Source organism: Chenopodium album, chromosome 10 (assembly GCF_948465745.1).
Source record: "Chenopodium album chromosome 10, dcCheAlbu1.1, whole genome shotgun sequence".
Classification (NCBI taxonomy): Eukaryota; Viridiplantae; Streptophyta; class Magnoliopsida; order Caryophyllales; family Amaranthaceae; genus Chenopodium; species Chenopodium album.
This window is the reverse complement of record NC_137843.1, coordinates 58433062-58459727: the sequence shown is the minus strand read 5'-3', so window position 1 is coordinate 58459727 and position 26666 is coordinate 58433062. Positions and strand designations below refer to the sequence as shown.

At 34.6% G+C, this 26666-nt stretch overlaps 3 protein-coding genes across 3 annotated transcripts; 1 reads left to right on the top strand and 2 right to left on the bottom strand.

Moving 5' to 3' along the window:
• Positions 1–1570: 1570 nt before the first annotated feature.
• On the top strand, positions 1571–5268 carry LOC145564330 (F-box/kelch-repeat protein At3g23880-like). Its single transcript, XM_081624645.1, has 2 exons — positions 1571–2768; positions 4878–5268. Exons 1-2 carry the CDS (start codon positions 1607–1609, stop codon positions 4904–4906), a joined length of 1191 nt encoding a protein of 396 aa, XP_081480771.1. The 5' UTR covers positions 1571–1606; the 3' UTR covers positions 4907–5268.
• Positions 5269–6334: 1066 nt separating this feature from the next.
• On the bottom strand, positions 6335–17789 carry LOC145562704 (histone-lysine N-methyltransferase ATX5-like). Its single transcript, XM_081623071.1, has 23 exons — positions 16036–17789; positions 15875–15930; positions 15564–15783; positions 14470–14598; positions 14197–14265; positions 14023–14091; positions 13856–13944; positions 13610–13702; positions 12445–12580; positions 11956–12061; positions 11715–11814; positions 11437–11561; positions 10872–11017; positions 10540–10644; positions 9877–9941; positions 9573–9786; positions 8972–9058; positions 8802–8858; positions 8628–8717; positions 8049–8135; positions 7311–7385; positions 6946–7046; positions 6335–6837 (listed from the first exon to the last, which is right to left on the bottom strand). Exons 1-23 carry the CDS (start codon positions 17200–17202, stop codon positions 6747–6749), a joined length of 3477 nt encoding a protein of 1158 aa, XP_081479197.1. The 5' UTR covers positions 17203–17789; the 3' UTR covers positions 6335–6746.
• Positions 17790–22057: 4268 nt separating this feature from the next.
• On the bottom strand, positions 22058–25569 carry LOC145562703 (uncharacterized). The gene is made up of 4 exons (XM_081623070.1): positions 25288–25569; positions 23114–23611; positions 22603–22749; positions 22058–22498 (listed from the first exon to the last, which is right to left on the bottom strand). Exons 1-4 carry the CDS (start codon positions 25393–25395, stop codon positions 22409–22411), a joined length of 843 nt encoding a protein of 280 aa, XP_081479196.1. The 5' UTR covers positions 25396–25569; the 3' UTR covers positions 22058–22408.
• Positions 25570–26666: the final 1097 nt, after the last annotated feature.

Sequence of the window (26666 nt, the reverse complement as noted above, 5' to 3'; positions counted from 1 at the left end):
TTTAATGCTCATTAATTTTACGCCATGTTCATTATCATTCCCATATATGCTCATTTACATATTATGTTGATCATGTCAGTTTCTATACTCTTTTAGGTTCATTTTTATGTATATATTGTTTTTTTTTTTAAAATACTTTTTCATGTGTTATTTTTCCTATAATATATATATATATATATATATATATATATATATATATATATATACATATTTAGCGTCTAATAATATTCATATTTACTATATTTAAACTACTTATAAATAAATTTGATGTTCTTATCAAACTCTTTTGCTCATTCTCATGTAGATACATATCCAGGATATTAATAGATGTATATTTCAAATTTTTAGTAGATGTTTATACAGATATTATTGCAATTGTTTGATCCCATAATTTAAATGCACGGTCAAGATATTTGTTAATTTTCATTTGAATTTCATACTGATATTTTAATAAATGTTCATGCTTATATTGAAATATGTTCATCTAGAAATGGATGCATGTTCGTTGTCATATTTATACATGTACATCAAGTTATTGAGTTATGGATATATTGACTATACAGGTAAATCAATAGCTACAGGAGAATAAACTCATATTGCACAACCTATAGTGTTTACTTGATGAACTACGAAAAACTCTTTTTGTTGAATGTTCATTTTCATTTTGATAAATGTTCATTTATATATCAGTATATGATCATTATTCGCATATTAATAGACGATCATTAAATATATGATAAATGTCCACACTTTTTCCATCTTCGATCTTTATATATTTTCTACAGATTTAATAAGGAATTTCAAAAATAATTTGTTATTTTCTATAGTTTTACATGAAAATGAAAAAAAAAAAAATCATTTATATATTATTTGATGTTCATTTTCATATGTATAAATATTCATATACTTTATATACTCCACTAATTTTTAATATATATTTATTTTTCACATAAACCTCTACAGTTATCCTCAAATTCCTCTAATAATACAAAAAATATAACTTTTATAAAATTTTTATCATCTATGAAAATAATTTAAAAGATGTTCAATTACAAAATATTATATGTTCATTTATGAAAATAATTTAAAAGATGTTCAATTGGCAAAACATAATAAAAGGTCATAAACATAATAATCAAATAATTTTTTTTTTTTTTGTTTGATTGGACTCACGTGAGTCCATTCTGAACAATACTTTTCCGTGAAATAAAAGGTCATAAACACTAATTGGTGTACTCCCTCCGTCCCTTATAATCTTTTATGGTCAATTTTAAGTCCCAAAATAATAGTCTCATTTGCTTTTTTAAAGTACCTTTAATATCAATTTGTTTACTAAAATTCCCTTCAATTTACAACAATATTTGTGTAAATTTAACTTTTTCATATTAATTTTGCTTTCAATAAATGACAGAGGGAGTATTAATTCTTGAACTTTTACAACAACCGATAAATTATTACCGTCATCGGGAAATAAAAGTTTGAGCTATAATATCTATTTTCCGAAACAAAATTTATCACCGTTACATTGAAAACATAAAAAGAGGCAGTTTTGTTAATCGGATTAAAGAGACCTCATTCTTGAAACTAAACACAAACAGTGAGAGAAATGGAAGAAAGCGATAAGAACAACAACAAGAAATCAAGAGAAGATGTTCAAGAAATACAACTTCTTGATGAAATCATAACTCAACACATTCTTACGCGCCTTCCTCCCAAACCGTTAATCCGATGTAAGCTAATTTCAAAGCAATGGAATTTTAATGTCAATTTCTTCTTGGATCATATCAAACAATCTATATTTAGTGACCCTTTTACCCCAATTGAAACTCTCTTTATTCAATCTGGGAAAACATTTTACCTTTATACATGCAATAATCATGATAATGATGATGTTGAGGTTGAATATGTTCGTACTAGTCAATATAATTTGGTTGAATTAAATGCTGGTTTTCGTGTTGGTAGGAGGGAAAGTATTGGATTGGCAGGATCATGTAATGGGTTGATTTGTTTAGGTGAAATGAATGGAAAATATTTCATTTTATGGAACCCTGAAATCAATCAATTTCATAGATATTATTTTGAATTTTTGGAGCAAAATTCTAGGGATATTTGTTGGGGGTTTGGTTATGTATCCTCTCTTGATGACTATAAGGTCGTTAGAATCGCTCAGTTCCGGTTTCGGGCCAAGATTGATTCAGTTCATGTGTTTTCATTGAGGACTAATACTTGGAGTAGGATTGAATTTGGTGTTGGTGAATGTAGATTAGTGGGTCGATCAAGGTTGGTTAATGAGACTTTGTATTGGAGAAAGGAGGATGATAATGGTAATGGGGATGTACAAATTGTTTCCTTTGATTTGGGTCTTGAGACTTTTGTTATGTTCACTGATTTGGCTATTCGAGCACCCGAGAATGCTACCTTATCCTTATGTGTCATGGGAGGGTGCTTATCTGTTTGTGTTCGCAACTCTGATGATGATTTGGTGATACACATTGTGAAACGACCGGGAATCGTGGTTAAGGGTTTTTATTCTGATGTGAGAGACACTGTTTTTGATGATTTGATCGGCTTGACAGAGGCTGGCAAGATATTTGTTGTTTATCCTCGTTGCTGGGTGCCATGCTTGGTTGTTTCGAGTTCAATGAAATCAATTGTGACATTTGAAACTAATGAAAACCTGGGGAGCACTTATATGGCGAGTTATGTTCCGAGTCAAATATCACCTCTTCCTCCCGTGGAGTGTGGAGTTGCCCAATGCTTTAGAACAGGTGCCCTCTATGCCTTTGCCTTTTATTTGTTCTGTTTTACTTGCTTCCTTTAGCTCATTGTCTCGATTTAGCTTATGACTTTCTCGGTTTTGCTTTTGTGCTGTGGCGGCGTCTGTGGAGATGTGAAGCTCAATAACGTAACTGACCTCTGATTAGAACTATGAGACTCTTTGTTATGTTAAGAACATCCTCTCTTGACTTCTTGCTTTAAATATGTTAAAAGTGTATAATTCATTTGTTAATACTAATATCTTTTGAGCTATTTAACTTCATCTTTATCAATGATCCATGATGGAATGAAATCAATGAATGTATGTGTTTAAATGATGTTCTAAATTGTTATGGCTTGAGTTGCATGTAGTAACTTTGTTTATTACTTGTTACAGACCATGATGTGTCTTATGCATACATTTTTTAAATAGTATAAGCTTTTATGGCTGTTTCTTGTTATTTGAAGTGATTTGAGCTATTAGGTTTAAGTACATTTGGGTCGATTTATATTTGAGTGAGTAGTTATATTATACAACCCTGCTAATAATCAATATCATAAATATAAAACCTTGTTTCTAGAAGTTGAAATACTTCTATCTTTTTTCAGTATTATTTGGGGATTTGGGTATGTAACCTCTCTGAATGATCATAAGGTGGTTGGAATTATTCAACAATTGAGCCAAATCAATTCATGTTTTCTCATTGAAATTTTACACTTGGAAGAAGATTGAATTTGGTTTTCATGGATATATTATATTAAACGGCCAAAATTGGTCAATGAAACTTTGTACTGGACTGCTTTTGAGATATGAATTGAGAATTATTGCCTTTGGTCTTGCTCTTGAGACATATGAATTGTTCCCTCACTTGTCTTTGCATTTGCCATGGGGGCAATGTGCTATCTTATGTGTCATGGGAGGGTGCTTATCCAAGTGTACTCTCAATGCTGAAAATGAATTGGTTATAGACATTATGAAACATCCAGGAGACGTAGATTCTGTTTGTTTTTCATGTGACTTTAGACAGTGATATCAGAGACATGACCGAGTTCACAAAGATTGGTAAGGTGGATGTTGCTTTGCAATATCCTCTAATGCTAGGCTTGGTTGATTCAAGTTCAAGAAAACCAATTTTTACGTTTGAAGGTTAAGGGAGAGATGAGATTGATGTTATGTTCCGGTTCTAATTTCACCTCATCCTACTACAGATTCGACGAATGTAATAGGAGAGGTACTTTTAAATTTAAATCCATTGTCTTTTGTTTTCTTGAAAGTTTAAATCAAGCTGTTTAAATATGACAATGGATGTAAATTTGCCACTTTGATTTCATGGTTTAAAGAATACGTGGTATATGCTTGTGAGGCTTAAAAGATGCCTTCTTCCACTTGTTTGATCAACTTTGTTCGAGCACTTAATTGGCCTGCATTTTAGTTTCTGACTTTCAAGTACAGAATGCTAATTTTTAGTGGATCTTATTGTTTATCAGGAAGAATTGAAATAGTCAAGTGACTCCTATAACACATTAACGCTACTGCTAAGATGCAATTCTTATCAAATAAAGTAATAGATGCAACTCAATTTCAGTAATTAGAAGCAGTTCTGTCAGAATTTTTCACTAGTTACCCTTGTTTCAAGTCTCAACATGCCCCATCTAGTATTGAATTTTTGAAGCTTGACTGTTACAACTTGGTTTCTAACAGCAGTTCTGATGATTCAGTTAGGCAGGTTGCATAAACCTATTGACATGCTGTCCACCAAGACATGAAACTCGAAAATGCAACCTACAACCTTTAATTTGATCTATGAAACTGTTTTTGCTGTTATATTGACAAAGCTATTTTAAACTTTTGCTAAGCTATGTGATCCATGAAGAAATGCTAGTAGGTATAACTGCTGTTGTAAAATGTTGGACGTTCTGTTTCCAATGTGCATCTTCCTTGATGTGTTGTCTTTGATTTAGCTTTACAAATTTTTCGGTTTTGGCACAAGAACTTTGTTGTTACAAACGACACACTTAACAACTGCAGGGTTTGTTTCTTCCACAGTTGATGCAACTTTACTGCTGAGATCGTAAATCTGTAGATTTGTCTCTAACCAGGTTCCTATTTGGTGATGCAGGATTGCAGAATGATTTTGACAGAAGATAGTTTGCCGCTGTGGCGGTGTCTGTGGAGATGTGAAGCTCAATGGTGCAACTGACCTCTGTTTTGAACTATGAAAGTCTTTGTTTACAACTTGTTCCATCTAATCATGATTTCAGTTTCAAATAATTTACTGCATTCAGAAATAATATTGATATGTACCTTATTGGCAATTAATCCGTGGCGTATGTGTAGACATGGCATTAATTCAGTCTTTGGCTTCTTCTTACCGACCTCAATGATCATTGCAACCGGGTAGCATAAAAAGAAATATTTGGGCAAATGTAGATTATTTTAGATTTTTCCTTTGGATTTGTTAAATACCCATATCTTTCTATTTATATTATTCACATACTTCACTTTGAGCATTCTAAGTGATGATTTAAATAAAAGTAAAAATATAGTTACTTGGTATATATATAGTTGTTACAATTGATTTAATGTACCTAGACACGTATTATATATATTTTTCATCAAATTTATGCGGAATATGAAGTATGGAGTATAATTTACCCTACACTTGGTGATGATGATGATTATAGACACTCGAGTATTATTGATCAAAGGTCCACATTAACATAAAGAATTATGTAGTACATGTCTAGTAAAAAACAGGATTAACCTTGGTCCCAACACAATGTGGACAAATGGTCTAACTTTTCATAGTCTTTATTACACTACAGTCACTACTCCACTACCTGAGTACAGTAGAAGTTTAGAAGTAAGATATCATACAACTCTACAAGGTCAGAGATATGGAAGACAAGAAGAGCAACAAAACTAAAAGAGAAGCTATTCAACAAAGGCACCTTCCAAATGATCTCATAGTTCAACACATTCTTCCATATTCACCCATCACACTCTTAACCCAATTCATAGTTTCCAAACAATGGTATTCTTCTATATCTTCTCCAAATTTCATCCATAATTACATAATTAAAAAAAAAAAAAAAATTATACTTTCTTACCCAGGTGGCCAGGTCCCCCCATTGAATCCCTTTTTATACAATCTGGTGATAATTTTTAACTTAATCATCATTATTAGGATAATGTTGCAGGTTTTACTAGAAATAAAAACAAATCGGTGAAGTCAGATGTTGATATTGATGTTGATGAAGAAGAGGAGATTAAAATTGGTAGGATCAAAGTGTTGGTTTGTTTTACTGAATTTTCAAAGTTGCAGATGGTTTCCAACAGCAGTCGTTCTGATTCAGAGAGGCAACTTATTTTGACAGAAGAGAGCTAGTTTGCTGCTGTCCACCAAGACGTGAAACTTGAAGATGCAACCAACTACCTCGACTTTGAAAATCCTTTTGCTATAATATGAACAACCCATCTTCAACTTTTGCTAAGCTATGATCCATGAAAAAAATGCAAGTATAATTGCTGATAAGTAATTGATGATTAATTGAAGATGCAACCAACTACCTCGACTTTGAAATAGATTATCATGTATTCATCATCTTTTCAAATATCATCACATGTATAACTGTAATGAGGAAACAAAGATAACTGAAGGCTCTGAAGCCAGCTATTACATTTAAGCTATTTGCACAAGGAAAATGCTTTAACAACAAAATTAAGACAAAAAAAATGTGTACTAACCATATACATCAAGACTACCTACCTAATAAACACACTACATATACTTTCTTTTTGTTCCATTTCTTTTCTTTTCTTTTTCTTTTTTTTTTTTCAAGGCGCACTTTTATTAAAGCAAAGAGGGGGTTATACACATTTGGTAAGAGGCCAAAAAGAGGTTACAAATAGGTTAAGCCTAAAAATCGAGGTGATGAAGACGAGCAGGTTAGAACTCCGCAAGGAGAAACAATGTGTATGCTGTAGCCTAATTCATGAACTTTCTACAGTTTGGAGCTTTACATAAACAGGGAACCTTAAACTCATCTGGCTCGTCGGGATCGAACAAGTAATCATACCTGCCATATGAACATTCCAAGATAAATAAATATATGCAGAGATATAATCAAAGTGAAAACTAAAAATACACAAGTGCGTGCAAAGGGGAGAGAGAAAGAGAGAGATACGTTAGCTCGTCACCAGCTGGAACAGTCATTTTGGCAATAAGAACAATTCGACTCTCATCATCACCTACACTCATAATTCTTGCATAGCAGTTTGGCATGCACTGCAATTATAGATGAAACGATACTTCAGTAAGCAATATTTCAATATAAAAAAAAAGAGAGAGAGATTAAACTTGTTCCTCTTGAACTACGGTCCTTCCCAGCTCCATAGAATTTGCTTACAAGATGGGTCATTCTAAAAGCAGGAAGTCCCAAATTCCCAATAAATAGGTCATACCCCGCATAAGTAACGAAAAAAAAAAGAGAACTTTGCTGAGGTATGCAAGGGATGGAAGCAATACAGTAACTGTGTAAAAATAACTTACTGAGTGATTGATTAGGCGAGCTATGTTTCCCTTGTCTGTAGCATCCACAACTACTTCTTCACTGATTTTAAACAGCTGTTACAATATTATTGATACAAATTAGCTCTAGGGCATTGATTGTCAGAAACAATTCATGTACGTTTTCATATTTTCAGAAATAAAGCCACAAATAGAATGTATAAAACATTGCACAAAATGACAAGGGAATGTTCCAAAATCCAGAAGTACAAATTGCAAATTTATTCCCATGTTCCATTTATAAAAAGAAAAACTCTTAAAACATGTAAAGTAGTATCAAATCAACAAAATTGCTCTTAAACATGTCAAGTAAGGCCACATTAAAAAGAATAATATATCTTTTTTCATTTACATCCAATGTCCTTTTGTTCAATCTCCCATTGTACTACCCTGTAAGATCCACAAATTATGTTAAGTCACAATTCAGGTGGCAATGACAAGGTTTCAGGCATACATCTAGATAAGGTTTACGTATCTGCAAATTTGCAACTGAGTGCAAAAGCTGTTCTCATAGTAATTAGGAAACATACTGACACCAATTATTTATACATAATTAAAAAGCGCATGATAATTAGTGAAGACTTTACTTCTGCATGATTAAGAAGCCCAAGATAATTTGGTGAAGAAATTGTTAGTCACTTTAATACAGAACAGAAATTTAATTGTCAAATAGAGACTAAGTTTTAGTGCACCAAAAATACTGGACCACAAGTAACTCACATAGCAGTCTTTTCCTTCTATCCGATAACGAGCCTCCCTCAAATCTGCAACACTGCGCCTCACTTGCTCTCCACGATATTCAAGAACCTGAAGAGTGCATGTCAGACAATTTAATTCTGAAGAAACAAGCCCACAATTATTTCATGAAGGGAGAAATGCAGATTGATTACTATATCCTACATATCCTCCCAAAATATCTCATGCATAATGTACAATCAAAATGATAAACTCATTGTAATTTTAAAAGCATCTTTCCAAAAGATTCATGTGGAGATTTAGAACTAGAGAAATCGGTTCTGAGTGTCATACTTTATGCTTTTGTTTTCATAAAGCAGATGCAGATGCATATCATAACAATTTAGATAATTCCTGAAACCAGATGATAATGCACAGGCAGCACCAATTTTAAAAAGTCACAAATATGTAACTTAAGGTGTGAGGATTTGAAAACACAGATATTGTACTTAACAGTGACAGAAAACTATGGCAGCTTCAAAAGTTGATAGTATTGTATATTAAAGGGCAGAAACCACCATAGAGCAGTTCACCATTATATGCAAATAAACAAAAATAACTGACCATCTCTCCTTCCTGAATGTCACGGCGAGCAAAGAGCCCCCACCCATGTATTCCAGATCTACCAAAGCAAACTCGATCATTCTCAGTTTTCTGCACTCAGAGCAAATGCTAAGCTTCAGAATCAAGTTTAAGAAACTAAAGCCAATAGCTATTAGTTGACAATATGAGCCTCACCTGTAAATGGTATAGCCGCTCTCTAAAAGTTGAAAATGTCTTAGGATATTCTACCACCTGTAAAATTAGAAATGAAAATTTGCCTAACTCAGTATTGTCTCAGGCCCACATAAAGATAGGGTATATAATCAAATATCAATGGGAATATATTAAAGAAGTGCAATGCTTACTTTAAATGCATTCACGCGTTCCATCTCTCGCAAAGAATGATGACAAGGCATCCTAACTTTGTGAGCAACAGCTTCTTCTTCTGCCCTCTAGTTAGCACAAAATCACAACATAAGATACTTACGAGCCTTTTGCAATTGCACCACAATTAAACTTATATAATTTAATTAAGCCAAAAGAGATAAGACAATAGCTAAAGTGATAAGCATCATATTATACCCTTTCTCCTAAAAAGTGAATTAAACTATAATTACCATTCTCAGAAAGCTAGAAATCACCTACAAGGCTCCAGGTGCAACGTATTTGAAGCATCGGAGGCATCATATAAGTAAAAGGCAACACCCATGAATAAAAATGTAAGAAATTGAAAGACCCAAATAAAGATAACACTATCTTATAAGGCAAATACAGAGTAAGTTGGTTAGGAATCGAACATCATGAATTCCACATCATCCAGGAAACATGTTCATAAATCAAGAATCTCAGATTCTCAGCAAGAGAGCAAATACCCTAAATAACTCCCAATAACCGGAGGCAGACTAAAAGAAAAATGCTTAGATAGTAGGCATTTGTCCGCGGTAGTTTAACACAATTCAAGCCTACCTTACAGTTCTTGTTTTTGGAACGCTGGTATATTCGGCATCGTGCCGCAGAGTCTGGATCAGCTTCACTGACCTGTGTTGGAGCCTCTTCAGGTTCTGACTTCGTAGATGATATTAACCTTGAACCAGATCGTTTTTTACTCTGAAGTAAACTTTTGGTGGAGAAAACCCCTGTCGGGGTTTGTACAACCAAAACAGTGTCTGGATTAGGAGCCCTGCATCAATTATATACAGAATTAGTCCAAAAGGCAATATGATTCTCTTACTTCCTCTTTCCATTTTCCCCCTTTTATTTTATCAAATACCTGTGGTAAGCACAGTATGAAACCATCTTAGTAATCTGTTTCCCACTCTTCTCCAAGCAATGCAGCTGCAATAAAAGGTATTGGCAAATTTAGCACCATTATTGAAAATAACCCAAAATAAAACACTCCACACATAAGCTGACATGTAAAAAAGAACACTAATGTAAAGAAAACTTTTGGTACTATGGAAAAAAAATGTCGCTCACTTGTTACTACCAACTAAAATAACTACAACTCCCTCAAAAAAAAAAAAACTCAAATAACTACGACAATGCTGGACAATGTAAATGGGCAGAGTTCATCAGGGTATATGAATGAAATACCAAAAAGTAAACTATTCGAAAGGCGGTTGAATGGAGACAAGATGATGGAGTGCACAAACACACACACACTCACATACCCAAAAAAAAAAAAAAAAAAAAGAGAGAGATAATGACAATTACACAATTTCATTGATTTCTAAGTGATAAAGCAGTTGCATACTATTAACTACACTATATATGGACTTTTATATATACATTTGTGTGTGTGTGTGTGTGCACCAAAAAAATTGCACATTTAGTTCAAAAGTATTCTCATTCTAAGACCATTCTACAAGCTCATAATAAAATTGCTAACAAGTGATGTAGTAGCGATAACCCAAAGAAAAAAAAAATCCAGTACCTCCATGCGGTAGCCAGCCCTTGATGCGCACATGGCATGGTAGTAAGTTGAACATTTACAACACTGAGTACAGGCACCATGTATCTGCTTACAAATTATACACACCTGCAGCTCATAAAAACAGAAAGGTGAATAATGTATATGAGCCATATTATATGTACCAAAAAAAAAAAAAAAAAAAAAAAAAAAAAAAAAAAAAAAAAAAAAAAAAAAAAACCTCTAAAGTGCTTCCAGATTACATGGAAATAGTGTTAAGCGCAAGTAATTGACATTTAAGGCATTTCAGTTAAAAGATAATACAAGATTAATGGCACCATAAATTCATGAAATACCTTTACAAAAGTGCTTGATGGAATGCTCAATATTCCCATAGCAGGCTCCATCTCTTCATCACTTGCAAAGGAAACTTCAGGCCTAAACCAGGCACAAGTAACATGAACCCATAATGTGTCAATATCAGTAGGCTTCAATGCACCTCCTGTATAATAGACAAAGTCATTCCGTGAGATTGACTCCAAAACACAAGTACACGGCCAAGAATGAACTTAATCTGAATAAGTCTTCAATAGGAAAAAGAACAGAAAGGGAGCAGAGGGGGTGGAAAAGAGTTCATTATATGAGTGATGTGAATTGGATCCACATCAATGAGGCTGACATGCTATAGTTCAGTCAATGCAAGGCCACCTCTCCAAATTAACTAACAAGACAGTCATAAAAGGAAAGCTAAACTGCGGAACTAATTCAAAAAGACAGTCAATCAGTACAGATCAATCCTGATCACATGCTTCCGCAATCACCAATGCCTAAATCAGAAACAATGACCCAACAAAAATAAAACTTAATGCAAAAAGGCATTGTATCCCTTCAACGTTCAGTCTGAAATAAGTGCTAGCATACCTTTTACAGGACAAAGGCAACACTCGCGTTCAATTTCCGGTGTCTCACATGCTCTGCATACCCATGAGGTTAGATCTCGAACATTTCTAGCTCCATAACACTCTTGATGGACAGCAATTTGGCATCTAAACATGATCAAATTTAAAATGATTAAATTTTATAAAATCGTAAACAAGGGAATATCTCATCATTCAGAAGGCTAAAGTGTACACAGCCCCCGCCATTATCCTTGCTAGACAATGTAAATGACCCAGGCAAACAGATCTCAGACAAAGTACCTATTGCAAATAATAATCTTATTATAATCCCAATCCTCAACCCATCTGCAGACAGCACATCTTTCGGTGGTCCATTTAGCATAAACAGGTTCGTATTTTTCTGTAAATGCAACAAAAATGCAGTCAACATCAAAATAGATACATTATTTCTATCCATGTATAATATTATCCCACGCTTATGGGTATAAAGCTTTGATTGATTGATTGATCGATTGATTGATATCCTATTACCATCAATTACCTTGCAAAAAAGATAGCAATTTCTGCTTTCGAACCTTTAGCGAAGGTTTTTTAGGAGGCTTAGCAGAAGCAGCAGCTTGTGCATGAAATTCTGCCATCTGCAACATCTGAAGAAACACAAGGAAAAAACAAGTTTTAGTATATCAATATATTTAATCAAGAACAGTGACTTGTTAAATTACAGCTACCATGTAGATGGATAAGTCATTAAACTACAGGCTATAGTAGTAATAGTACTCTTGCGAGCAGCTGAAAGAGACAGATACATGTTAATATTCCAAACATTTGAAAATGAGCTCAATGCCATAATAAGCACTTGTAATAGTAACAAAGCCTTCAAGCTATCATAATACAGAACTTTTGGCGCAAGATGGTGGTTTGCAAGTTTATTGCTGGTACAAGCTACTTTACACATCAGCAACATTTCTGCAATGTCGGCAAAAGGACTGAAAACTAAAAAATGTTGCATATAAAGTGCTGAAGTACATACCCATTGCTCCAGTGTCAGCATCGAATCTTTGACCCTAATACTTGTCTTCCAGTTCTTCACTTTCGAACCCGTATGCCTTTCCCACTCACTAAGTTGCTGCTTCTCTGACCCACAGAATCCACATTTGCACACAACTCTAAACAAAGGTAGAGGTATAGAAAATCACTAAAATTTTCTCATCAATAGATTTTATGTAGTCCGTAAATTTAACTATGCAAATTAAAGGAACATGAGATGTTGGATACAATGCATAAGGAAGTTGTGGACCTGTGGTATAGGCTAGAAGGTCCATATTGAGTTCAGGATTACGAAATTTTTTTAATTACAAAGTCTATTTGACTCAGTTTTACATGTGGTAATTTGATCTTGCAGTGATATTTTCTACATGATATACAGCAGTACAGGCTTCAGCTATATCCAAATTCACCACAGACAAAAAAAAAAAAACAAAAAAAAAAAAAAAATCTCCCTTCCTTAAATAATTCATGCTATTAAACTTCTGTAGTTCTATTAAGGATGTCCCAGACAAAGTCTCATTATCATTTTAGGTTAAAGTCACTTTATCTCCCTCCATCAGATCAATTCCTTTTCTTCATCCATTCCAAAGCCATGTCGTATTTTTTCTCACTACCCACTTTCATCATTTATTATGCTACATTCAATAACCATTCTTATTCTCCTAGACAAAAGTGATTAGAGAAATTAAATTGAAATAATGGGAGTATGTAAACAATTAACAAACATGTCAGAACGCATCAAGATCAAACAACATAGTACAGCCATCTGCCACTGTCACAACTCACAACATAACAATGGAATTTGAGGTTAAAGTCATAGCTAGAGTCCACATCAAGAAGCACCTGAGCATTCCCATAATCCCATGACCAGCCCAATTTGAGAAAATAAATAAGTGCATGTTAAGGAACAAAAGGTCATTAACCACGCGGTATTTCACTCTTCAGACCTACCAAGTGGATTATTATGCTCAGGAGATGGTTCACGGATTTTATCACATCTTATGATTAATGGATAGATCATCCTAACAATAACCACAACATACAATAAAATACCATATGAAAACAAGGAAACTAGAACATTTTCCAGAACAATATCTTTGGGAGATAGAACACTTCTCAAAAGTCCATGCCATAAGAAGAGTACTCACAAATGGAAGCTAGGAAAATATACGCCTTCCATGCCAGAGCAAATAACATTGACCTTGTCTGGCAGCTTGACCTGATCATTATTTTTATAGCACCTGTGTTGAAGAACAGAAGAGGACTTGCCGTTAAACTTTTTTGCCCAAGAAAGAGCCCTTGAAGGAAAGGGAAAAACATAATAGAAGTAATTTCTTTTATACACTGGAAAAAATTCAAACTAAATAATTATGCTTAACGAGAAAAATACTTACTTGACTCGAATTTGATTTTCTGAATCTGACAATTCAAAGTTGAACTTCACTTTGCAATCAGGGCAGTAGTAATCGGTGGCCCCAAGATCCTGCCATCATCAAGAGTAAACATTAAACCTTCTTTTTAATAACTAGAAATTCAATGTAGCTCAGCAAGGAAAAGAAACCTTGAAAAGGTTGCTTGAGATTCTGTCACATTCTGCGTGAACCCAAACTTTACAACCATCACATCTCACCTGATGATTAAAATCATCCAAAAACAAATTAACTTGATAGCAAGATTGCTTTAATAATCTCAAACATGAAAAACGCATACACTGTCAAGATGTAGGTAGTCTTACCCATTTCCCACTGTCTGAGTAATTTCCAATCTTTTTGCAAATACCACAATATTGTTTCAATCTTAGTGACTGAAATAGGAAGGAAAAATTAGTCAATTAGACAAGCATATACAACAAATGTTACTTGCATACCTTTACACACACAATCTCATAAACAAAGAGGATCAGGCGAGAAGGCCATCAGAAAAAACTGTTTTTGTTCCGGTAAAATAAAAGCTTGATAGAAAAAGAACAGAGCTTGCAAAACAAAAGATATTTGCATTTTCTACCAACCTTAGCACAAGCTGTACAATAGAAGTGGCCTTCAGAACCTGAAGCCTTTCCTGCCTTCTTCATCTTAAGTGGAAGGCCAGCACCACATCCTGCACAGGATGGTGCGTCTTTTGCTTTCTTAAAGCTATTCTGCAGCATTGAAAAAGTTTAGTTAAACTTAGAAGGTAGAAAACATTTTGGTTGAAACTAATGAAACAAAAATGGCTCAGCCCCTCAAACACGCAGAAAAATTAGTTAAAAACTTCAACAACTTTTGTTCCCAGAGTTTTATTCCGTCATTATGAAGTGAGCTCACTATGCCCGTCCTGTGTGTGAATACTGCATAATTTGTCCGGCACCTCCACCACACCCTATGCCCACAGATAAATACTCCCTCCTCAATCAGGGCTTGTGTGGTTACTTTTCTTAACTCTACCCCTTTCAGTTAGGATTTGCAAAGAAGAAATCACACTCAACACTGCTAGTGAGAATAGAGCACTAAGATCAACCCTTTAATCCACTAAAAATCTCTGTCCTAATTTAGTACTTTGTATATAGTACCTCCGTTACTAATTAGTTGCACCATTTCTCTTTTAAATGTCAAACTTACAAAACTTTGACTGTATATTATCACTTGTATGTAAGAGTAAACATAGTCAAAATACTTTAAAAGAAAAAAGAGATGGCTCATTGCACAGAATTTCCACAAAAGAAGTAATAGCATGTTCAATAGTAGTGCTTCAGAGTGAGCACATCCTTTATAAACCAGTCAGGGCAAGATACTATCCTTCAAAAAGGACTAAGCCAGGGTGCCTAGGACAGCACAAGGATTGTCATAATGAAATTATTTTTTGAAAAGTGTGTATACAGGATCTTAGCTGAAGTCCCAGAAGGAACCATCTACATTGTTCATTCACAAAATTAGAAGAGAAAAAATCTCACTAATTATCAAACTAGGAGATAACCAAATCACGCTCAGCGAGTATGACTTCCTTACATTCCACAATCCCAGATTCCTGAAGCATGACTTATAACTCCCAGGTTGCTCAGACAGCACCACATATGCAGATAAAGATATCATCAAAAATCAAAGTCAAAGAAAGATATAGACTAACCTGGCTATAATGGTGCATTTCCTGATATTGGTTTGAACCAGTGCCCAGACCCCCCTGTGCCCTTCTAGAAATGGAATTCATGCAAGTACCGCTTCCAGCTGCCATGTTAATCTCCTGCATAAATGTGTCCATAAACCCATTTTCCGCCAGAAACGCCTCCTCTAGCGCCCTATGAAAGTTGCTGGGCTCGCAACCATTCAGGCAGGCTTGCTCCTGAAACCTGAATTCATCAAAAGAGCACCCAATATCAGCAGACATGCAAGCACAAAAAAATTCAGGTTTACACAAAAACAGAAGTCAAGGAGCATTACCTGTCCACATTATCTGCAAATGGAAAAAGCCTTTCACGTTTTACCCAAGCATAATCCTGCATAGCATGGTAGTTTATAAGATTCCAAAATCATAAATGCATCTAACATAAGTATCAATATCATTAATAACAAGTAAAAACAAACAGATATTTCATCCTTACCCTTTGCTTCCGATTCTGTGAGTAACCAAAAAACATCACACAAACTGCTCTAGGAACACGGAATTCCAAAACCTGTCGAGGAGCTTGCGATGCTGGATTAATAACTATTGCTGGCCAAGCTGGATCATTTTTCCCCGATTTTACCCACACTATATCACCTGGAACAAATTCATCCATACCCATCACACCATTTTCTCTTCTATGATCCCTCATCAACCTGCCATTATTACCATGATAACCAACGGCAGATTTCTCATATTCCACCCAATGCCCTCTATCACGAATCGACGTGAAAGTACTACGAGAATTCGAGTACCTCCTTGCCTCATGATTCGTCGACCTCCCACCTCTCCACCCATAATCTTCCTCCTCATCATCATAGAAACCATTACCATACCCACACTCCTCCGTGGACGTCGAAACAGCACAAGTATCATCTTCAAATTTATGCACATTACCCCTATTTTTACTCCCACAAACCTTTCCCTTTTGAGCTCTAACACCAAATTTCTCATTCTTCCTAACACCAACATAATCATCTTCATCATCATTATTAGTATCATAATCAAAATCACCATTACATTCTCTATAACTAGCAGCATTACTATTATTATTCTTACTAGTCTTCTCCTTCTTCCAATCATCAAGTATTGAATCATTAAATCTAGAAGGAAGTACCTGAGCTCGGCCCCTCGAAGTCCTCACTAATGGCGGTCTCGGACTCTCCTTCGCCACCTCGGCGACATGACGAGTCTTCACCTTACTCAAACTCCCCCTCCTCCCATCCTCCTCCTCATCATCATCATCGTCCTCATCCTCATCTTCATCCTCCTCCTCGGCAGGGGAGCACGAAACCTCGCTGCACCACGACGCAGCGAAACCCCGGAAATCGGCATTATTGTTATTATTGTCAGAGAAAATCCGATGAAATCCACTGAAAGGAATGACACCAGCAGCAACTTCACCGAGAAGACTCAAAGGGAAGTAATTCCCACCATTATTATTACTGTTACTACTATTGCTTCCATTGTTATTGCTGCCATTATAGCTCTTGGATTTGCGCTTCTTCCTATCATTGCTATCTTCATCCTCAGTTTTCGAAGGTTGAATAACACGACACCGTTTTAGGGTAGGCATTGTCGATTTCAAGCTCCGTTTGATAATCATCTCAACTATCAAACCCAAACCCAGAATTTCGAATCCGAAAACAGCCAATCTTCGAATTCGAAACCCTAATTAACAAACCCTAACATATCAAATCTCACCCCAAAAAAAAAAAAAAAAAATCCGCCGATGCAGCAACAGAGGAACAATTAACACCCCACTCAATCACAAAAAAAAAAATTACAAAAACATAACAGTAGAACAGAGAGAAAATGCCAATTAGGGTTCTTCAATTTCTGGGAATTTGAAGAAGAACCAGAATTAGGCGGGAAATTGGGGGAAATTTTTTTCAGAAAAAGTTAAATTAAACAGAGACAAAAGAGAGATAAAGGAAGACGAAAAAGGGATCTAATTTTATGGGGGTTCGCTGAGTTTGATGTAAACAGAGACAATTAAAAATCCCTAAAAAATGAAAATCAATCGAAAAATGTTCATCAGTTTTAGAGAGAGAAAGTAGAGAAAGAAAGAATGGGGATTGACTACTGAGAGGAGAGAGAAAGATGGGTCGGCGTTATCCTCCGTGAAAAGAAAGAACCAACTCTCGTTACTCTAATTTCCCTTTTTTTTTTTTCTAATTATTAATTTTATAAATTAATTTCAATTTGTGCAATTTTTAAGTTAATATAATTCTTCTGTAAATGTAACAATGGATGAAGGTGAGTTAAATTTTTCGTTCCAAAAACTTTGGAATTTGAGAAATGAAATTATTTCTTGTTTGTGACACTCATTATTAGTCTTAAATTTATGTAACTATATAGTTATATTTAATGATACGGTTAAATTTAATGTTATATGAATCCTAGGTATAAAAGTAACCAATTTCATGGCTGCCATGAAAGAATGAAAGAAAAACTTACGGGACTATGTATAATATGTAATCCAAATGTATGCATTTTAAGCTATTAGCATTATTTCGAGGTTAATTCGTAGTGTAACACAATTTCGATCAGCCCGAAAGCTGTTGGCATGTAGAAATTAATGGTGGTTCGAAGATTAAAGATTGATACGATGATGTTAGCTGTTTTCAAATTTGGTTTTTCCATGGTTGTGAATTTCTTACTGGCCTTAAGCTGCAGTTTTAATGGCAAGAGGTTTCTATTTTTATGTTATGTTATTCTAACGTTATTTTCTGTTTATGAAATGAAGGTGGCAAGTTCGTGGTTGTTTATATAGTTTATGTTCACGATTCTGAAAATAGTACAGTTTTTATTATTCGAAGTTTTTAGTTGGTAGCTTAAATAATTTGCTACAGTAAATTTTTGTTATTTGGTGGGGGATCAAGGCAATAATTAATTTGAGTTATAAAATGGATTTTACTAAGCTTTTGTTCAATCAAACATGGTTTGTTCGAAGAATTGTGGTTACGAATTTCTTTACCAATTTTCTCAGTTTTAACTTCATATAAACAAGCAATTTCGCAGTGTTTCGGTTTTTTTCTGTTTCTTTTTTTGGATAATTTGTCATGGTGTTTTGGAGTTTTTCTCTTACTTTTTGGAAATTGTGACTGAATATTAATTGAATTCGCGAATAACAAGTTTTGCTAGAGAAAGAAAATGGTTGAATGAGATAAACAAATTAGTTGGATGTTTAAAAAAATGTCTAAGGACAAAAGAGTATCCCAAAATGATGATGAAAGCAAGAAAACAATGGAAAAGTCTACCAAAAAGACCCCCTTCAGCACTAATATGTTATTCTTTAGGTGGTATTTTTGACTTTCTCGTGTTTAAGCTTGTACAACTTTCATTAGGCTTTGGTAATTGGTATATCTTTCGCTTTTATTGTGGTATTGGAAAAATCCGGTGTACCGGCTACCGGAGAAGAAGCGGGCAGATCGATCTAGACCGATCTTCCACTGAAGTTCGATAGCTGATGATACGAGGATGGGGAAACGCGGTCTTTATCCGGGTTTCCTCAGTTCTGTCTTAATGTTCTAGTTTTAGGGAGGACAAAGAATTGAGAGCAACCTTCAAACGCAACAATAATCGTGGTGGTCCGTGTCTTAATGCTGCCTTGTATATATAGCTGTGGCTTGAATGAATTTGTTGGTTAGCGTTACTTCTTAACATAGTTGTATTAATTGCGTGATTAATTAACATGGGACAACCGTGTTTGGCTGGATTACTTAGCTTAAAAGTGGTGGAGGACTCGACTGCCTAGAATCTAACCTTCTGCCTTTTCGTTGAGTGTCTTAGACCTTGTCCCGCTCTTGCCTTTGCCTTTGATTGATCTAAAATGGAAATTGTTGGTTTCAAAAAGTGAAAGTGTAGATGGAAATTTGTCCAAGAGGTGGAGTATGAGGAGATGAGGAAGAAATGGATGTCGGTTGCAGCCTCGGCGCATGGAGAAGACGGTGAATGAAAGAGATAGTTCATGAAGTTTAGTAGGCTATGAACCTGTGATGAAGACAATGAAGAAGAAATTGCTGAATTAGAGAAGCAGACTCTTTTGCCATGTTAAACTATACAAGTGCAAGTATATGGTTGGTTATACCAAGCAAAGCTTGGTGGAGTTGGTGGGGAACTCACCTTGTGACTTTAAGGTCACGAGTTCGAGTCCCACCAAGTACAAAATGCAAATGATGACCTGCGGAACTAACCGGGTTTAACCCAAAGAGATCCGATTTAAAAATTGATCAAATGGACGCAATAATGAAGCATGACTTAAATATAAAATGACTCTGTCCAACTAGACTCGAGCTGAGCCCTTACAATGACTCAAATTAACACCTCTAGTTAAAGTGGACATTTTACATGGTTTGCTAGTTTCTACTTCCCAACGAAGAATTGTGCTTAAGTTGACAGAAACCAGAACAATGTCAAGGTTCAACCTCTTGCTAGCTTGAAATTTTTTATTTAAAAAAAAAAAAAAAAATCCCTAATGTAAACCTCCTAGCTCCTACAGTATTACTTGTATATTTCAAATAAGCCGGAATTGTTTGGATTAAGAACTGTGAAACATATACCTTTTGAGCTATTTTTTTTCAAATCAATTTGAAGTGTTGTATTCAAGGTAAACAGTTTATTTGCATGAATAAGATTCTTGAGTGATAATGAGAAGTTTTAAGTACATAAATATCCAGCCATCAACCTCATAGTAGCGTTAAGCCCCTCAAAAAAGTATGTTTAAAAAATAGACCACATTTCATATTAAAGATGGGCATCGTGCCGGGCCGGGCCGTGCCTGGATGGTCGCGGGCCGTGCAATGCCGTGCCAAATTTTGGCACACCCTAGCCTACGGCACGGCACGGCCCATGTGCTTGGCGGGCCGTGCCGTGCCGGGCTGCGGGCCAACCCGATTATATATATATATATATTAAAAAAAAATCGATATATAATTTTTTTTAACAACTTAAGTTTATATAAATAATTTTATTAATTTATGTTTATGTTAATGTTAATATATTTTTTTTTGAACAATCTTAATTTAATTAAGTTTATATAAATAATTTATGTTTAAGTTTATATAAATAATTTTATTAATTTAGCAAAAAACAATAATGCATATAATTAAAAAAAATTACGAGTTTGATAAGCCGATAACACAAAAAATTGATGAATAACTTATTTTATTATATGCCTGTAGTCGGTACGATAAATCAACAATACAAAAAATTAATGATAATTAAAAATCGTACAATAATTGGTGGGTCGTGTCGTGCCACGTGCCAGGATGGTGGGCCGGGCCGACCCACGGGCCGACCACCGTGCCCGTGCCGATTTTCAATTTTTTGTTCACGGCACGGCCCACGGCCAGAAGTGGACCGCCGTGTCGGGCCCGTGCCGCCCACGTGCCGGCACGGCCCATGCCCATCTTTATTTCAAATTAAGGGTGTGTTTGGTAAAGAGCTTTTTAAAGAGCTTTTGCTTATTTTGTCCAATTAGATGTTTGACCAATTAAAAAAGCTAATTTGGGTGTTTGGTAAATAGCTTATTAAAAGAGCTTTTTAAAATTAGCTTATTGTACAATTAGCTTTTTGTCTCTTAAAAACACTAAAACAGCTAACAATTAACAGCTATTTACCAAACATTTTTACACAATCAGCTAGTCAAACCAGCTAATATAACCAGCTATATCAATCAGCTACCAGCTAATTACCAAACAGGCCCTAGAGCTCATGATATACTTTGAATTAGATTAAAGCTTTGGTATTGTTTTTGGTGCCTTAATGATACTTACTCTCCCCTTAAGTACTCGTATTAGTCATATAGTCATATGGATACTCGACTTTTCAACATGGTATATAAAATGGGGGAAGGGGAAATTCATGGGATTTGATAAATTAAGAAGTTATTTGGTCCAAACGCTAGGTAATATACTTGGCATGATGGCATTGTATCAGGACCAAAAACATGCAAATTTCTAAAGAAAGCAAATCCTAGCGTTTGGACAAGTAAATTATTTTCATGATAAGATTCTGCATAATATTCCAGGAAATAACCTGTACTAGTTAGTGGCTCATAATATACGGAGTAAACATAAAATCTGAATTAAAGGTCTATTTCTGTTGCAATCAGAGTACCAAGCAGCAAACAAAACCTTCTTTCCTTCTGATTTTTTAGTCTTAATTAACACTTTGTCTTTGATAAATCATTCAACAATAATTGTTGAGAAACATAAGCATCAAGTGACCCACTTGACTTGGTCTCAACAACATGCAAACTTTTGTCTGGTCTATATGTACTGTATATATCAACCTAACCAAAAACCTCCCATCTAGCTGAGGTTTCAGGACTCCAAGTTGCTCCAGTCAATTTTTTGATAGCATGGCAAACAAACCTATATTAGCCCCGGTTTTTGCGCTTGTGATCTCAAATATATGTTTCGCAAAGAGAACCAACAGCAGTAACGGAAAAGAACTAGTAACAACAGACATTTTCATTCACGGATACACGCTGATAGTAACAGGGTATTAGCATCATAAAACTTATTTCGTTCCCTATGTACAAATCTAAGCTAAGCAGCTAATTATACTAAAACTAGAAAGGAATTTATCACAACAATTAAAAGATTACCTACTACTTTCCTTTTTTCGCTCCAAGAGTTAGTGGTCTAACACTTATTAAGCAAACCCTGATATATAGGTGTATCATATACTTCATAGAAGCTATGCCTTAAGACCACTACCGATTCTAGGCTGTTATTTTTCAAAAGTCGTCTATCTCTATGTTCTTTCCTACATTTGCTCGTTAAGATCTGTTGTTCTGTCACTCATTGCTTCTTGCAATCAGCATCTTCAGTCTTTGCAAATCTTCCACGAATCCTTGGCTGACTGTCAGCTAGAGCCTTCCTGCAGGCATACTGAAGCAGGTATACCATATAAGACAATATTTCTGAGATATTCTCAAAAGAAAAATGCAAACCTTAAGCTTACCAAGGAAAACCCATAATGATCACCAATTTACCTTGATTTTCCGGCCAAAGTTCCTCCTTGACCTCTTGTTTCTGTATCTGGAAAGCTTCTGTAGGCGATCTTCAGAAGTGCAACTGCCAATCAGCAGTGGACGCTGGAGTGTAGATTGGATGAGACTAACATTGCCATTAGCTAGAGTCTGTCATAAAAACCGAGAATCAATGATCTAGCCCCATCCTGTGGAAATGATGAGAAACATCTAAACATTTCTTAGGTCCTATATGGTCTGAAAGCTTGTAAATGCTCCTTGCTCAATACTGAACATGATTCAAGCATTCACCACAACAAATCATCTAGCACATCTTTTTCTTACACTAAATTAGCCAAGTTCCCATATGCAATCAAAAGAGATTCAAAGAAAGCATGCTAATCAGATGAGCAAATTGTGAGATATATCTCTTGTTCTTGTTCATGTATGATTCAACAGGTTTCTCAATAGAGAGTTTCATGGGATTACATGGAAAGCAAAATGAGGGAATATATATTAGACTTCTCAACCTAACCTTTATGTCTCCTTCACTGAATGCCCTCCTCATCCCATAAGCAGCTCCAAAATCCAGTTCAGGAAAATCTAAGAAATTCGGCCTGATTGTGGCGCTACTTACCCATTCCATTGAGTTTAAAGACCCCGAGCTACCACTTTTTGAAAAGGGCAAGGCAGGAAGTGATTTGTTTTCTTCAGTTTGGACCTCATTTGTCATCATGAGAGGAAATTTGATGTCCAGAACATCAGAGACAGCAGTTTCCATAGATGTTGTTTTCTCCAACAGTTCATTTTGGCATCCATCGAAAACATCACACAAAAGTTGCTCATTTTGCAGGGATTCCATGTCACTAACTTTGAGCCCAGAATCTTCCACAGAAGATATCATAGCAATAGCTGCTGTCATAGGATCGAGGCTCCCAATTGGCTCTTCAATTATGGGCTCTGGTGCTTTGAAGAGATCCCCTTCGCCTCCCAAATCATAGTCGGAGATTGTAGACGTTGTAATGATGCTGTCCTGAATAAGTAAACAAACAGTGAAAATTAGCAATTATCACAAATATTACAGTGTCACATCATCTCTGAAATAATTCTTTTTTTTAGTTCTTGTGCTAACATAAGACCTAACCCTGAAAGGTTTTCTGCTAGACGCCATTATGGTGACAGATATTATGACAGACTCTCCAATATGTTTGGAAAGCATTTGATTGTACTTAGTATGACTGTCTTCACATAATTGACTTGTACTTGTGTCTTCAATCAATTATTTACAAAGTTGCAAACTCAGCACGTTTAGCAGAAAATAATTTGCTGATTAGCTGTACCACAATGAGACTAGGAAAAACCGAAAAATGGATAATAGTTCTGCAAAAACATCAGTCATTGAGTTTATTTATATAACATAGAACTCGAATCCATGTTTACCACCTAACACAGCTTTGGCAAGTTGAATCTACAAGTTTCTGGCAGAGACAGCCCAATACTTATATCCTGCCTTGCCACAAGCTATAATGGTTAACACCAGCTGACATGAATATAGTCCGCATAAGTGGACATAAGTGCGCGTAAGTGCATAACACATTTGAGGCCTTTGCCGATACATACTTCGTACTTCATAAAGTAAGACCTAAAGTATATCTAGTAGTTCAACTTGATGTTATTTGTGAGAAAGCTTAGCATCTAATAGCCATTCAGTCAATTATATAAACTGCAAAAAGGAAATTATACTTTGTACAAACACAATTTCCTACATACCCAACTTTAAAACATTAGTACCAACAAATATCTAGCTTTAGTTTCCACTATGTCCAAGTTTTCCACATTTTACCATTTCACATCTTTGAGAAGTAACCAAGAGAATCAACCTGTTTTTACATCGATTTCGGCAGAAAATGCAATATATTACAATCATACAACACAAATGAAGTAGGATGCTTAACCCCCAAAAAAAATAACCCAACTTTTTTTTTTTTTATCAAGTACAGCAAAGATCAACTTCTACCTGTAAAAAAAAGGTATCTTTTCTAAAATCCAAAATTTCCCAAATTTAGCTAACTCACAAATCCAGAAAACTCCATTTTTACATTAAAAAACATCTCACACTTATCTCCTTCAAAGTTTCTTTAGAAAGTCCTATTGACTGTTGTCTTTGTGTTTAGTGGGTTGGAAAAGCTATTCTGAACAAATCCCTTTTAATGGAAAAGAGAATAAAGCACACGCTAGTTGTGACTATGAATTCACTCATTATTTCTCTACTCTTTTATTTTTTTACAGTAACTTTAATCACCTCCATTAATTCCAATTTTAGCATATAATTCAGAGCAATCAAATCATATACTAATCAAATTTTATGCATCAATCAAAAAATTCTTAACTTGCTTAATCAAGTTTAACAACAGTTTGATCACTGATAAAGGTTTATTAAGCTAAACAAATGTGGGTCAAAATCAAAGCATTCATGATTTACCATATTAACCCAAGAAAAAGATCCAAACTTGTTATCAATATCAAATCAACTACTTCAAAAAACAACACCCCAGATACCCATTTCACTAAATTTAGTAACCCAAAAAAAAACCCAGATACCCATTTCACCATTCATATCCAAATCCCAAAAAGATCAAAACTTTAAACAAATTGGGCATTAACAATCACCCAAAAAGATGAAATCTTTAGAGAGAGAAAGCTGAATACCAGTGAAGAAGTGGGTTCTTGAGAGTAACAACAAAGCTCCTCTAATGGCTGAATTTCCTGAGATAAATTCTGGAAATATGGATACATTAAACCTGTTTCTGCATACATTTTTTCTTGAAAAAAGGACAACTTTTAAGCAGTTAATCAGTAGAAATAAAGGTATGAGTAAGTGGGAGTGGCAGAGAAAAACAACAAGAGCAACAACAGCAGCCTTAAAAGAGATTCTGGAAATGGGTTGGTTCCTTCTTCAAGAAGAGGTGGGGGTAAGAAGAGGAGGAGAGAGAATTTATATAAGAAAATTACTCCACAAAATTGTATTGAAAGTGGGTTGTAATAAATTATAGAGAAAAAATATTAAAATTAAGACATTTTGCTATCAATAATGAACAGTACACAATAAGGACAAAGGCATAAAGGACAATAATAATATCATCAGTATTTTGTGCACTGTCAAACATGTCTCCCTATTTTTTTTTTCTTTTTGATGCTTTTTTAATTTTTTTTATTTATTATTTTGATTATTGTTACATCATCCCCCAATGTTTGGGAATTTACCTTTTTTCTATTTTGATTACTTTGTTTCATTTTCTTTTGTTCATCCCAAATCCTGTACTTGTATATTTTTTCCGTTTTTTTTTTAGTTTATACGTTTTTAAAATAGGGTAAAATTTTGATTCCATCAAATTAATTTAGGAAAAGAGATTGAAAAGGTCATATCTTTTATTTAAAGATAATTATATAAATATAGACGACTATCATATTTTAAAGTTGATCAAATATATAATCATTTATCAAAGGTACTTAAAATGCTCTCAAGTTTCAACAATATATTATTATTGACCACTTTACACAATATAATAAATGTGGATTAATATTTACAAAGTACGGAATATATATATACCAATACAATTTTAAACAAAGAATAAAGAAAGTCAGCTACGTCAAATAACTAATACAACCAATAATTATCATCTAACATCTAATTGTCATTTGCCATGCCATAGAATGATAATTTGTACATAATCACATCTAAACTAATCCTCAAATCGGGATTAGTTTAAATTCAACTTTTGGTTTGTTCATACAATAGTTTTTAATGGAAGATTAATACATTTAGGCTTTTTTTCTGTTATACTAAACTAAATTGAACTGTGTTTCAAATAAATAATAAATAAATAAATTGAACTAAACTTAAAGGACTTAAAGTGAAGTAGAAATAAGTCCAAAAGAATAATCCTACATGTAAGGTTTGAGTAAATTAGTAATACATAATAAATTACTTAAATTAATTCATAAATCCCATATATTTTGTGGGTCATGCCTAACTCCATTCACTACAAATCAATTTCAGTTTGAAACTTATTTAATGATGTTGCTTT

Bases quoted from the DNA above. Each gene is read 5' to 3' on its own strand.
- LOC145562704 (XM_081623071.1), bottom strand. From the start codon at position 17,202: ATGATTATCAAACGGAGCTTGAAATCGACAATGCCTACCCTAAAACGG. The intron at 9,942-10,539 runs GTACTGGATTTT...CTTTTATTGCAG, and splicing joins GGGCTGGCTACCGCATGGAG to CTGCATTGCTTGGAGAAGAG. The intron at 7,386-8,048 runs GTGAGTTACTTG...ATATTGTAACAG, and splicing joins TAGAAGGAAAAGACTGCTAT to CTGTTTAAAATCAGTGAAGA.
- LOC145562703 (XM_081623070.1), bottom strand. From the start codon at position 25,395: ATGTATGCAGAAACAGGTTTAATGTATCCATATTTCCAGAATTTATCT. The intron at 22,750-23,113 runs GTTAGGTTGAGA...TTTTTATGACAG, and splicing joins TCAGTGAAGGAGACATAAAG to ACTCTAGCTAATGGCAATGT. The intron at 22,499-22,602 runs GTAAATTGGTGA...TACCTGCTTCAG, and splicing joins ACTTTGGCCGGAAAATCAAG to TATGCCTGCAGGAAGGCTCT.
- LOC145564330 (XM_081624645.1), top strand. From the start codon at position 1,607: ATGGAAGAAAGCGATAAGAACAACAACAAGAAATCAAGAGAAGATGTT. The intron at 2,769-4,877 runs GTGCCCTCTATG...TTGGTGATGCAG, and splicing joins TGCCCAATGCTTTAGAACAG to GATTGCAGAATGATTTTGAC.